Here is a 14,471-nt window from a genome sequence, read left to right as displayed (position 1 = left end):
AGTGCCAACCAATCAGCTACTAACTGTCATTTTCATATACAGCATGTAAAATGACATTTAGGAGATGATTGGTTGGTACTTTATCCCTCCCCTTTATTTCTCTCCAATGTTTAGTGCATCTACCCCACGTTCTCTGTAAACTGCTACATTAATGAATGAGTGTTGTTACTTTAGGAAGATGGCATGTGCATAGAAAATTCAGAATTTTAGTCGGTCTAGGTTATGAGGGTCAACGTTCAAATTATAAAGCAAGGAAAAATAGTAGCTTTAGAATTGTGCTATAATTTTTTGGGGGGGGCATTGTGTGGCATATAGGGGGTGCACTGGGGGGCAAGGTAATGGGCACAGTGGTGGCAGTGTGTCAATTTTATTGGAGGGGGCCACCACAAGCTTTAAGCTTTTTGTGTCTGTGAGACATCACGAAAAAGTGTCCGGGATCAGCAGAGTGTGAACCAGATTAAATAGTATATAGAGAGTGGCTCAAAGGCAGGGGTATGTGATTCCCATGGGCTTTTCACTCAAAGAATATGGGTGGGATGTATCAAAGTTAATAATGCAGTTACACCTCAGAAAACTACTGTATTTGGATACATATGAATCACCATATGTATTAAAAAGGGTCCACGGGGCCTCATAATATAAATTAAACACATCTAAAATGGAAGTATTAGCATTAAATGTTCCACCCCAGCTCCTGTATTCCCTTAAATCTCACTATAACTATAATTGGCAATCACTGTCTCTCCGTTATTTGGGTATCTCTTTGTCAGCTCAAGAAGACACTCTTCTTGAATATAATTATGGCCCCCTTTTGAATCAGTTTATTGCCTTCACAAAGGATTGGATGAACTATGAGGTTTCCTAGATGGGCAGAATGGCGGCCGTCAAGATGACACTTCTTCCTAAACTCATGTATTTATTTAGGTCAATTCCTAGGACCCTCCATCATGGTTAAATAGATTTTATGCATTGCTGACTAAATGTATTTGGAATAATAAGAGAGAAAGGCTCGCTAAGAAATATCTAATGATCTCTAGATCGTCTGGGGGCTTGGCTTACCCCAATCTAGCACTCTATCAAGCTGCGTGCTTGGTCAATCAGCTTAGTGATTGGTCGAATGTTCTTAACCCTAAACCCTGGGTTATGCTGGAAAGTGATATGCTAGGCAAATTCCCCCTTTGCAACTTACTCTGGATTCCATCCAGTTCTACAATCTTTTTAAAATCTATGTCAAGGGCGACACTAGCTTCTCTCAAAGCGTGGGATGGCCAATCTGCCCTTCTACAATTTAACCTGCCATCTCTCCACTTTTCTATTCAAGGTTTATCATATTTAATTCCAAATCCAAACCTGCTCCCCTGGCACCTCAATGTATACGTACCCTCCGTGGCCTCTTTATAAATAATACTTTCCTTTCCTTCACCCAATTACAGGCTAGCTTCTCCATCCCCTCTAGAGATTTCTATAAATTCCTTCAAGTCAGACACTGGATTCAGTCCTTTCCGCATTTAGTAGGCTCGACGGGTATGATTCCTCCCCATGTTTTTTCACGTATATCTTCAATCTCTCGCAAAGGAGGTACTGTATATCTTTTTGGTACTCTCTCATACTTACAGCGGAAGAACTAGATAAGTCACCAGCCATTATTAAATGGGAATACCACCTAAATATATGTTTAGATTCGCATGTATGGTCCCAACTTTTCTTTTCTATATTTAAAATGTCTAGATGTATAAGAACATATTGAAATGTACATGATATTGCTCTATCGCATTTATATCACCCCCGTTAGATTACACAAAATTTGGCCTTCCCAATCTGGTTTGTGTTGGCATGCATGTTGTCAAATTGGTGAGCTTTCATATTTTCTGGAATTGCCCTACTATACGCCCCCTTTGGCTGGAGGTAGAGGAATTGATCCTGAAGGTTACCGGTCTGCGGCTGTCTCTGCCCCCCTCCACTGCTCTCTTACATACTGTATATTCCAGGATGATGTCCCAGTTAACCACAGATATTTTATAAGTCATGTACTTATTGCTACCAGGTCAGCTATTGCTCAGTTCTGGAAGCAGGATAAACCTCCCCCCCCCTTTCTTTGATAAAGTCCAAAATAAATTATAGTTTCTGGATGGAAACTTTAAACTGCCCCTATTCTTCTTCTGCTAACTCATCAATGATAAAGTGGTTCAGCTGGCATGAATTTATCACGGTGGGTCCATGCCTTCCAATAACCACACATTGATACTTCAAGGTTTTGATATGTTCTGTATTTTGGTTTTTGGGTTGTGGAGTGTCCTCTACTATTTGTGTATGTCATACACTGATTTTGATTTGTTTTCTGGTTTAATGTGATGTTTTGATTTTCTTGAATGATATTTTCCTGTATCCCCCCCATGTTTTTTCTTTCCATTCTTTTTTTTCTGTACCCCTTCTTTTTTGTTTGCAAAAAAAGACCAAAATTCAATAAAAAATTATTGTTCAAAAAAAAAAAAAAGGGTCCACAGGCTTCTCGGTTCCCACGGCCATACAGCGGGACTATTGGCTTGCTCTGGAATGAGATAATTGAATGACCTGTATACAGATGCGGGGCTTTTCAAAGCCACCAGATGGGCGAGTCAATAGATCTCACGGTGGCTGCAACATTTGCATATTTTCACATAGCATGTGCGTACCCATAGGCATCAGCATTAGCGAACAATTCTGAATCAGGCCCATTGTCCTTAACATATTTAATAGATAATATTTCCTCTTAATAGAATTAATCTATATAGCAAGCGAGAAAATGTGTGTGTGTGTGTGTGTGTGTGTCTGTCTGTTTGTCCTTTATGCACAGCCAGAGTATTGTACCTAGCTCCACCAAATTTGGCATGGTGGTTTAGTTTGACCAGGATTAGGTTTTTGCCAAGGTTTAAACTTCATCAGGGACACACACTGTCACACAATCCCATACAACTGGGACACTCCTAAATTACACAGGTTCTGGGGCTGAGGGGCTGGCTTAGGGATGGCCATCGACCATCAATGATTCATAATCATTGATGGTTTATGGCCAATATCGAATGTTTTTCCCAATGATAGGGGAAAACCAGATGGCTTCCCTCCATCGATGGAAAAGCATAACCGAATAGTATTTTTTTTACAAGGTGAGGGGATACAGAGCATAGATCCGCCCCCTGACACCCGTGAAGCCATGCCCCCAGTTTTGATTGGCCCATGGACCAGTCAGTCATAGAACAGGGATGACTATTGGTTGGTGAAACCATCTATGGTCAACCATTGCATAGTTGGTAACCATCGATGGCCAATTGTTATTTTGCCATCGATGGTACCGATCGATGGTAACCATACCGATGGCCATCCCTAGGCTGGCTTCATATACACACTGTCACACTCTGGCAGGCTCTTGAGCAGCTCAGCACTCGATACATTCCACTAGACTCATTCAGACTGTGGCAGACAGCATAATCAATCCACAACCATTGATCCTGGCAGAGTTTAGCATATGGAGATTACAAACGGCAGGGAAGATTGATTGCAGCCACATAGTGCCACTGCGGACTCCATCCCGGGCATTCCCCCCTGATGGCAGTACTGCTAGACATGGTCTTCAATGTTTGTCTGTAGAGTAATTCAGCTGCAGCTGCAGACGCAGTGACAGGGATCAAGGAGAATCATGATTATCGGGAATCTGCACATGCGCCTGATCCGTACTGCGTATATGCACGCAACCCGGCAGCAGACTGTCAGTGATTGACAGTCTGCTGCCGTCTCTGGGTGGGGAGGGGGGTGGCGACAGCCCCCGTTTCACAAAACAGAGGCGTGTCACCACCGTTGAAGGTGAGTGGAGAGGCCAGGATCTCTGTCGGCTGATTGAGATTTCCTGGCCTCTTTAACTCATCTGCGGTGGCCGGCTTGAGTTACCCCATGGTCACTCAGCCGGCCGAAGGGATAGCAGATGATTCGATGCTCCTTTCATTGGATGCAGCCTGGATTAGTAATGCATGCAGGAGGCATAAAACCTCTTGCTGCATTACCATACTACAGCTATTGCAGCTGCTAACATGTTAGCATATATAACCGCAGCTGAATGATTTCTGAATCTCAAGTGATTTTGGAAGCTATACTGATTTCTGCTCTGTAGGTCAGTCTGCTCCTGATATATCCCATTCCAAATGAAGGCTGTAGGTCTACTTTAGGGTCCATACTTCAACCCAGGCAACGTTGGGTATCCCAGTTAGTAAATAATATTTCTTATAAGCATACATTAATTTATCATAAGATCAGTGCTTATTTTGTGGTGGCACTCGGAGATACGCAGTACCATTTTTTTATCTAATTTTAAGTTCTTATAAATAGTTTCAGAAATTAATATAATAAGCATCTAAAGACTTGTCTAGAGTATTGAAGGTAATATAAATCTTGTACCAACTTTTAGTGCATACCACCACAAATAAGCATGGCAAAAAAAAATAATCAGTTTTTAGTAAATCTACTCATTGGTCTTTTGAATTTTTACAAAAACTAGTAGAAATTGTCAACAATGTATGAATCTCTGGAAATCATACCTATCTCCTTCTTCCTCAGCTGCCTCTCCCCATCCATTTTCCCCAGTGTCTGGAGAGGAAGTCAGGGCCCTAATCTGGTCCTTCCCCCTCGACTCTATCCATTCCCAGCTCCACTTCCTTTCTCCTAATGTCTGTTCTCATCTTGCCCATCTCTTCAATCACTCCCTCTCATCAGGACCTCTCCCCTCTGCATTCAAGCAATGTCTCCCCAGTCTTAAAAAGATCCCACTTTTGAACCTCACACTCTCTCTAAGTACCACCCCATCTCTCTTCTCCCCTTTGCCTTCAAACTCTATTTTACCACCTTTCTTTCCTCTCACAACTTGCTTGATCCATTTCAGTTGGGATTTCGTTCCTCTCCACTCCACAGAAACTGCCTTCACTAAAATTAGCAGTGACCTCCTTGTTGCCAAATCTAGGGGCCACTACTCTCTGCTGATTATCCTTGACCTCTATTCTGCTTTTGACACTGTTGGCCTCCTGATCTCTCATGGCTGTCCTCCTACCTCTCTGAGCATTCTTTCTCTGTCTCCTCGCATGACTCCCTCTACCAATAGGTGTCCCCCAAGGTTACGTTGTCGGACCTCTCTAATTCTCCCCTTATACATACTCTTTAGGTAAGCGCATAAGCTCTTTTGGCCTCCAATAGCATCTCTATGCTTATGACACTCGGATCTACCTCTCCTCCCCTGACCTTTCCCCTTCTCTCCTCACTTGTATCTCCAACTGTCTCTTTGCCATTTCCTCTCTGCTCTTTTTTAAACTTAACATGTCTAAGACTGAGTTGATAATCTTCCCACCCTCCCGAATTACCTTAACTCCCACAATTTCACTATCTATCAACACCAGCACCACCATCTCCTGTAGCCTGCAAGTGCTCTGTTTTGGAAATATTCTTGGCTCCTCCCTCTCCTTCAAACCACAAATTCAGTACCTTTTGCAGTCCTGCCATTTCCATCTCAGAAATATCTCCAGGATCAGACCCTTTCTCATCCTGGCGGCAACTAAGACCTTCATCCACTCACTGGTCATATCCCAACTGGACTACTGTAACCTCCTCTTATCTGGCCTCCCTGACACCCACCTCTCTCCACTCCAATCTGTCCTCAATGCTGCTGCTGCTTGGCTCATCTTCCTCACCAAATGTACTACATCTGCCTCCATTCTCCTACAAGCCCTACACTGGCTCCCCTTACCTTTCAAAACCCAACTCCAAACTCCTCACACTCACTTACAAAACCCTCACTCAATCCTCTTCTATTTACAGCTCTGATGTTATCTCCCTTCACACTCCTGCCTGCCCACTTCGCTCCACAAATGCATGCTGCCTCTCTTGCTAACTGATTACTTCCTCCCACTCTTTCCTCCAAGACATTGCCCATGCTGCTCCTTTCCTCTGGAACTCTTTCCCTCTCCCTATCAGACTCTCCACCTCTCTACAATCCTTCAAACGGGCTCTCAATACCCACTTTTTTTATCAAAGCCTCTCACCTCTCATCCTACCCCACTGCCCCATGCTCCTTGCTTACTATCACTTCCCTCTGTGTCGCTCATATCTGTCTGCCCCTCCTGCTTAGACTCACAAGCAGGGCCCTCATCCCTCTTGTGCTTTTCCTTCCCTCTCATATACCTTCATCTCCTCTCCACTGCCTGAACGGCACCTATCCTTTGGGTATTATGACTGCTGATGAAGCATTGTTTATAAACCATATGCATGTGACTTTGTTCTTGTTTTGTTTATGCTGTTTCTGTGTATGGGGACCCCTTTTGGCACCATACAAATAAAGAATAATAATAATAATAAAATCACGCCTTTTGCTCAATATTTCCAAAAAATTTGCAACATATATTTAAAGGCATCGTATAGTTGCAAATAATCAAATATGTCTCCGTTTGTTCCTCAGATAAGATAAATTGCCTGAAAGGTGGAATAATATTATGGCATCGTGGGATGGCTCAAGTAAGTATAACTGGTTGCAAAAACTAAAAAACTAAGGGCCAGATTCTGAGTTGTAAATTATTACATTCACAACTGGTATTTCTCTCACAGCCTATGTGCAAAAATATGCCAATGCCCGCCAACAGACTCCCTGTCTGAACCAGCGCGCAATAGACTAATCAAATCCTGCTACACCCACTCTCCTTATCTACGTTGTGAGTAGATCCTCTGGGGATCACACAACATCAGACGTACGTCGACTCCTTTAGTAAGTTCTGGGCTGCGCAGATTCAGGTACATCTCTCTGTCTAAATATGACCTCATAGACTGTGGTTCTGTGATTAGGAACGCAGCCGCAATCAGACACACATTGGAACTCCCATAATACACCCACGGATCTGCCTCTTTTTACGCTCACTTTCGGCCACCTCCCCGACTCCACCCAGGAATGCAGTAGTCTTCTCACGACGTTGCAATTACAGATACTTTGCTATTGCCGTCTCAAACGTCAGCGCCCATGTGTGCAATAGGCCTTTCCTCTGCGTTTCACAGGTGCAAAACATTGGTCAACTGCAAAAATATTGTCAGTGCGTACAACTCCGAATCAGGCCCTAAAATGGATAATAGATAATAGAGTTATGTAACTACGAAGTGCCTAGAGCCGGTCTTGCCTTGTCTATATTTAGACGTTAGTTTACTTATGCAAAACACAAAGCCATTGGACCTCATTCAGAGCCACTCGCTAGATGCGATCGCTTGCATCCAGTGTATGCAAATATGACAAAGTGACGGCATGGGAAGCGATCGCTCGCCAAGGCATAAGCACAGCTGTGCGAGCGACAGCTCTGTGTATGCAGTCACCCATTAGCGTATGTAGAGACGCCCACTAGTGCACGTCATCTCCATTGTGGTTGCCTTACCCTACCGCAAGCACTGCGAGGACTTCAGTGTAAAAAAAAAGGCTGATGACGTGTGCAATGAAGCTGCCTGTTAATTATGCACGCCTCTGAAACAGCGTTAAAACACTCAGGCACGCCTGCGTTCGCACCTCCACTCCCCCGTTTTTACTGCACTGCCCCTGTTACCACCCACAAACGGCCTCTCCTGTCACTCAATCTACTGGGCTTTGCTGGGCGAGCTAGCGGGCTGCGATCGCACAGAGTAGTTCACGCCGCGCAGAACAAAGCGTGCACATGCGCGTTCGCAAACCATCGGGCCACTTGCGAGCGCACAGCGCTTGCGAGTGGCTCTGAATGAGGTCCATATTGTTGCCGGCACTTTAACCACTAGCTGCAATTCTGTGTGTCTCTAACAATTAAAAGTACAGTATGGGGACTTAAATCTGCAGTTGCGTCAAGGGATCTGCCGACAGGCAGAGGCATTTAAGGGGTGGTACGGGGGCGCGGGTGGCCGACGTTCCCAGAAACAGGGCCTGTCCGTCCCATTTTCCGGGAGTGGCCAGCCCAGAGACTGTGTGGACCTCCGTCGCAGTGCTGGGATCGCAAATGCAGCATGGGGGGCATACACCTCCTGCTGTATTTGCATGATTGCAAGGATCACAATCGCGGGCTTTGCGTCTAATTGAATTGACCCCTTAAAGTCAGATGAACTAAAACAAAGCTTAACATCGCAGTTCTGCGAACCGTGTTGTCAGAGCATGCTATATTACCTTCATTATTTCCCTACTGCTTCCTGGACAAATTAGTTTTCAAACATATTGAGGGGTCCTTAATGGCATTTTCTTTACTCTAGACATGGGGGCCCCATTGGGATTGCATGACTTGCTTTAGGTATACACCCTTAGGGACAGTTTGTAAATCTCTCATTCAGAGCCGTCTTAACAACCTTTTAGGACCTGGGCAAAGCAATGCACTTTAGACTTGTAATCCAGAATGTTACCATGGGATAGAATGGTAAAAAGAGGTGGTAAGTTGCCATGTGCGGGTAGAAACGCCCGGGCCACTTGATTGTATATGCCCCCCAGACTAAAAGTTGCCAGCCAGCCCCTGCCGCTCTGACTGTGAGTAATTCACAATCGGAGCTGCCGGGAAGCATCTTTCTCTGCCTGCCTCTCAGCTGCTTGCCTTATGCAAGGAGCGAGTGGCCGCTCACTTCATGTAGATACCCCCTGCCCAGACTACCCCTGCTCAAAGGCTCCTAGAATCGTGGGGCACTGGGCAGCTGCCCAGTGTGCCCATACATAAAGATGACCCTACTCTCATTAACAAAAATAATAATGTCATCTACAGACTCCATCACCCCAGCCCATTCACTAATGACAACATTGTTAATAAGTCCGCCAGAGGTGGAAGAACAAGTGGATACAAATGGAGACATTGAATCACTGACGCCTCCAGGTATGTGTCTGAGTCCTGAGAGAACAGTGACATTTCACACTCACACAAGTGTATCAATCTGTCACACTGAGAATGACTGCAACAGTTTGCTGACACGGGTTGCTGTAGTGCACATATTCATCAACGTATCTGACAATACATTGGCACCCCGGGAGATTGTACGGTACCAAGTTTTTTTTAGACAATCGCAGGCCTCCTAACCATCCAGATTTTGAAGGACCGGCACGCTTTCAAGCACCGTCCCACCCATGAGCTGCAGTGTCCCGGAGCAGGAGGAAAGGGTTGTGAATGGATGCAGCACATTTGCGCTCGCCATCCGAACAGAAGCGAGAGAGGGACTGGGGGCAGCTCAGAAAGCACTGAGTGTGCCCCCAGTGTGAAGCAAATGTCACAAGGCCACGTACACACTGTCCCAATCCCCTCTTCTCAAATGTTGGGAGGAGTGCAATTAAATAATAGTAACAGCAGCATGTATATTTAATGATAGTGATGACAGAGCTGCATGTGACAGGTAATGTCATAATGTGTGTAGGGGAGTGGAGGCTAGCAGTAATCCATCTACTGAAAGATAGAAAATGGAAGGAGTGATGTTCCCAACAGTACAGAGAGTTCATCAGATTACACCTCACCTCTACACAGTGGCGGAAGTTTAGTAACTTCAGTGGGTGCAGCCACATGGGGGCCCAGAGGGAAGGGTGATCCTGAATTGTTGGGACAAGGACCCCACTCTGCGCTCAGAACTGAACCAAAAAGAGGGCGTGGCTCCATGGGAAGTCCACATTTATATCACTCTCGGGGGGCGTGCCCAGCATTCCGGAGATACAGGGCTGTCCCCGGAGACTGTGCCTGCACAGTGCAGCACCTACCTGCCTGTCACTGTGGAGGTGCCGGCATTTTGATATCACCCCCTGGAATGGTGACACCTGGGTGTGGTCCGCGCCGCCCCTCCCCCTTGCATAATGTCCACATGCCCAGTGTTGACAGTCCCTGTTATTGTTAGGTTTAGGGTTAGAGATAGGTTAAGGGTTAGGCTGCAGTTAGGATTAGGGACAGGCTGTGGTTATGGTTACAGTTAGGCATGAAATATGCTAAAAACGTTATGTCGATATGCAGACTGTCAACATTTCCAATGTACGTATATTCACAGTAAAATAAACATTTCTTACCTGTCTGTAACTGCTTGTTACAGATGCTGAAATATCCTGACAACTAACCCTCTTATTTATAACCAACCGGGAAAAAAACAACTAACTTATTAACAGACTTGCTTTGTAGAAATGCACAGTGTGGATTGGTTAATTCAAACACTGATGTCACAACCACTCAAATGACAGCATTACCATGTTTTCGAATTGTTGTCCTAAATATGTAAGGGGAATTGCAGCTGTCTCTAGTGGAATGAGGTGAAAAGATGCAGGCTGGGATGTAATAGTGATCGTGTCTGCCGGAAGTGCCGGATGCAGACTGATCTCCATCGTTTTTTTTAAGTTGCAGTCATTTACAAGGCAAAGCCAGTCAGTGTTTAATTTTTGGGTTTAGTGGTCCTTTAAATTGTGTTCGGTCCTCACTGCTTCCTAATTAGCTGATGGGTAGCACCAGTTCTCAGCAAGTCAATCACGCTGCAGGACAGTGGTCAAACACTTTATTCTTGTCTATACTTACTTCTGGTAATCAGGACAGATGAGGCAGCCATTTACAGCAATGGAATATTCTCATTTTACTATCATATCAGTGCAGGTTAGTAAGTGATTTATTATTTTACTATGCATGTTCCATTAGGTAGGTAGTATTGCTAATAAACAGTGGTGGATTTTAAAAAAGATACCCAGTAAATTCCGCCACCTCAGTGAGCCAGGTGCAGTCCATGACTGCACTGGCTACACTGTGACTGGCAGTGACTTCCCATGGGTAGCACTATTGTACCTGCCAGTCACACACAGTACAGGCAGTCCAAGGGGGAGGTGTTTTCTTCCCCTGTGATTTACAGTCCAGGCTGCTATTGGCAGAGAGTGTGCTTCTAGTGGGATGCCATTCCTCTGTCTATCGGGCAGCCCTAACCTGCTTGTAGGGGCTACAGCCAATGCAGTCCGTAGAAGCTGATGTTATGACATGTGCGGCACCGCCATCGCCACTTGTGTGCTTGCGCCAGTCCCAGCGCCTGCCAGATCCATTGCACAGATGCCAGGACACGGCCGCCCGGCCTGGGACTACAGTGTCTTCTCCTCTACTTCGGCAAAGGCAGCCTCACTCATCCAAAAGGGTAGGAGCCACTGCTGCTAATAAACACTTTAATGGATTGCCTAAACCTTATTGACATTACTAAAAGAAGTTTGATGCCATAAAAAAGGCACATTTCACTGTCCCCATAGAGTACCTTTCAAGCTGTTTTTAATTCTACAATAATAAATGTGTACTTTATTTTAGGTACCCGATTAATGTTGAAAAAGAATGTGAATAGCATTGTTTTTTGGTATAATACATATGTTTTTATTACATAAATTACTGCTACCGTAGCCAGGAATATTAAAATTTAAATAGGGTGAATTAGGATAAAAATTGCCACCCCCCCTCATAGTATAACTATGGCTCCAGTCCAATAAGATGTGTCCTTTTGGTACAGGTTTTAAAGATATCCATGCTTGACCAAAGGTGACTTAATTAGTACCTCAGTCAAATTTGATTTAATCACCTGTGCTAAAATATGGATATCTCTACAACCCAAACTGTTGGGGTACCTTGATGACCACTTTTGAGAACCTCTGCTCTAAGCTTAATCTCCTAAATCAGGTATGGTGATTGCTGGTTCAGGTCGGATTTCGGTAAGGGAGGTGTTAAGGGGCCTATCCATTAGCAGATAAAATTAAGGATTGAACGATATATCGTTCAATCGTTCATTATATCTGCTAATGGATAGGCCCTGAACGATGACAGATGCGTACTCCCACGGCCGATAAATCGCATCTATCATCTCTCCAACATGTTGGTCAATTATCGCATATAGCTGTACGATATTAGCAATATTATGCAGTTTATATGTGGTAAACGACGAACAACGAAAGATATTAGCAGCAGCTGCAGAGAAAAAAATCCACTTCCTCAATGATGTCATGCGATATCGTTCATCACTCGTCGTTTGCCAAAATCTGTCATGTACATGACAGATATCGTTCAGCACAGCCACCGGAATTTTCAAGGGATATCTTTTGTCTTTCATCGCTCAGAAAAACATCTGCTAGTTCTTACATTCTCCGGAACATGGAAGGGAGTGATCATATGCTAGCCGCAATTCAACTCCAATCTCCAGGGCCATTGAGACATACATGGGTCCCGGGTACTTAGGGGGCACAGCCATATCATAGAGGTGTCCTGCCCTTTGCAGGGTTTGCGACACCGCACATAGGGCCTGATTCAGACCATGATTTATCCCATGTGAACGCCTGCCGTTTGTGGGCGGCCCCACTGACATCACCAGTGATGTCAGTGGGAGAGCTTCCGGCTCTATTAGAGTCAGAAGCTCTCTGGGGCTTGCAGCCACGAGACCCTACCACAAGGGTCTTGTCGCAAGCCCGATGGTCGCGATGGTCTTGACCATCATCCTGGCCGCTCGCAATAGCTGTGGGTGGTCTTTCAGAGCGTCCGGCTCTGAATCAGGGCCATAGTGCCTGATTCACTACGGAATGCTATTGCAATCGCCGCTGCGATTACGCATGCAGATATGCCGAGAGAAAATATGCTAATGTTTGCAATCGCAAAGCCAGCATAGAGACGCTCACTACCGCTATCTCACATCCGTAATACCTCGCAGACTTACGTATACATCGGTACCATCAAGTAACATCGGTCCCTCACACAGAATTACTGCAGCCCTGACCTGACTCAGAAATTACAACTTTTGTTGCACGCAGTGAGCACTCAAACTGCGTATGCCATTGCAGAGGCTAATTTATGCACCCCGCAAGTAATGCCGTTCAAATGGACTGGCACGCCTGCATTTCTCCGACCACTCCCACGTCACCACCCCCAAACACTGACGCCCCGTCACTCACTCTGCGATGGCTTTCTTTCTACATGTGTGATAGCAAAGCAATCGAAATGCTATCTCACGCACAGTACGCACCATCGACCGATCTACGTACGCTGTTGTAATTGCAACCCATGCTGAATCAGGCCCATAGTATTTTATATCGATTTTTTAAGGGCTTTGCCATTATTATTATTATTATTACCAGTTATTTATATAGCGCACACATATTCCGCAGCGCTTTACAGAGAATATTTGGCCATTCACATCAGTCCCTGTCCCTGAGGAGCTTACACTCTATATTCCCTATCACATGCACACACACATACACACTAGGGTTAGTTTTTGTTGGGAGCCAATTAACCTACCAGTATATTTTTGGAGTGTGGGAGGAAACCGGAGTACCCGGAGGAAACCCACACAAGCACGGGGAGAATATACAAACTCCACACAGTTAGGGCCGTGGTGGGAGTTGAACCCATGACCTCAGTGCTGTGAGGCAGTAATGCTAACCATTACACCGTCTGTGCTGCCATAAAGCCTTTATTTGGCCATGCCCCCCCAAAATAGATGTAAAATACTATGCACAGCATCGCGAATGCTGCAACGGGGGCCTTTTTTCCCTCTCTGCAACTGGCCCGGGACCCTTCAACAGGCCTGCGCTTGGGTAACTAGTGTCCGAGCCCCCCTCTCGGGGCCCTTGACAATTTTACAAGATGATGAAAGTCCACACAACAAGTAACAAGCCGCATCAATTCCGTGTTACAGAGGATGGAATATCTCTCTTAAAATACATCAGGACCCAAATTAGTGATCATGGTTATTGCACTGCATTTATGGCGTAGGGAAAGGTACAGAGCTGTAAGATATGGCTTTTGTTTCATTTTGTACATATATTAATGGAAAGTGGAAGGTTGATCTTATATCTGGATACTCTTGCATTAGTAATACCTTTTCTGTTTTTATTTTTCCAAACAGTCGAGTTAATCAACTGGACAATGGAGACAAACATCATCAGATTGGATCGCCTTCTCGCCCAGTTGTATAAATGTAGAAACAGACCTGTTCAATGTGGTAAATTGAATGCATTTGTTGTGTTGTCTATGAATGAACAATATGTGAAAGGTGTCAGCTTATTTCGAGAGGATGTTGCTTGTATAGAATCGGTGGCACCCTAGAAATAAACATTGTTATTGATGATGATGTCATTGAAAACACGTATTCAATGTAGAGATGTGCGGGTTCGGTTTTACTCGGATTTACTAGATTCTTTTCGCCAAAATTATCGCAAGTTCGGATTGATTTTATTGGCCATCCAAAACATGTGATAGCCGGTAGCCAATAAAATGCAGTTTTTGAGATCAAAGTAAATCCGAGTAAAACCAAACCCGCACATCTCTAATTCAAAGTGTGAATGGGATAACTAAGGTAGTCTGGAAAATATTTCCATCACTTCTGTATGTGCAGTGCACAATGACACAATGTTACCTCAGACGTAGATAGCTGCATGCTGGGAAATGCTAGAATTCCTGTCATTAAACAGATCGCTGACCTCTACTGTAAACACGTTCACTGAATATGCTGCAATA

At 44.7% G+C, this 14,471-nt stretch overlaps 1 protein-coding gene across 2 annotated transcripts in view; it reads left to right on the top strand.

Annotated features, from left to right (window-relative positions):
• LOC148511633 (uncharacterized) overlaps window positions 1–14,471 on the top strand; it is a 42,179-nt gene that overhangs the window by 9,331 nt on the left and 18,377 nt on the right. Inside the window, exons 2-4 of one of the 2 annotated variants that reach the window (XM_088442027.1) lie at window positions 6,470–6,525; window positions 8,754–8,861; window positions 13,861–13,956. In XM_088442027.1, the coding sequence (XP_088298153.1) occupies window positions 6,504–6,525; window positions 8,754–8,861; window positions 13,861–13,956 (226 nt within the window). In that variant the 5' untranslated portion in view covers window positions 6,470–6,503. The remainder of the gene's footprint in view (window positions 1–6,469; window positions 6,526–8,753; window positions 8,862–13,860; window positions 13,957–14,471) is intronic. The other variant, XM_088442028.1, reaches the window with a different exon arrangement.

The sequence above is a fragment of the Taudactylus pleione genome, unplaced genomic scaffold (genome assembly GCF_031769625.1).
Source record: "Taudactylus pleione unplaced genomic scaffold, aTauple2 ptg000302l, whole genome shotgun sequence".
In the NCBI taxonomy this organism is placed as follows: Eukaryota; Metazoa; Chordata; class Amphibia; order Anura; family Myobatrachidae; genus Taudactylus; species Taudactylus pleione.
Note: the sequence above shows the minus strand (reverse complement) of the source record. Positions and strands in the feature narration are given on the sequence as shown.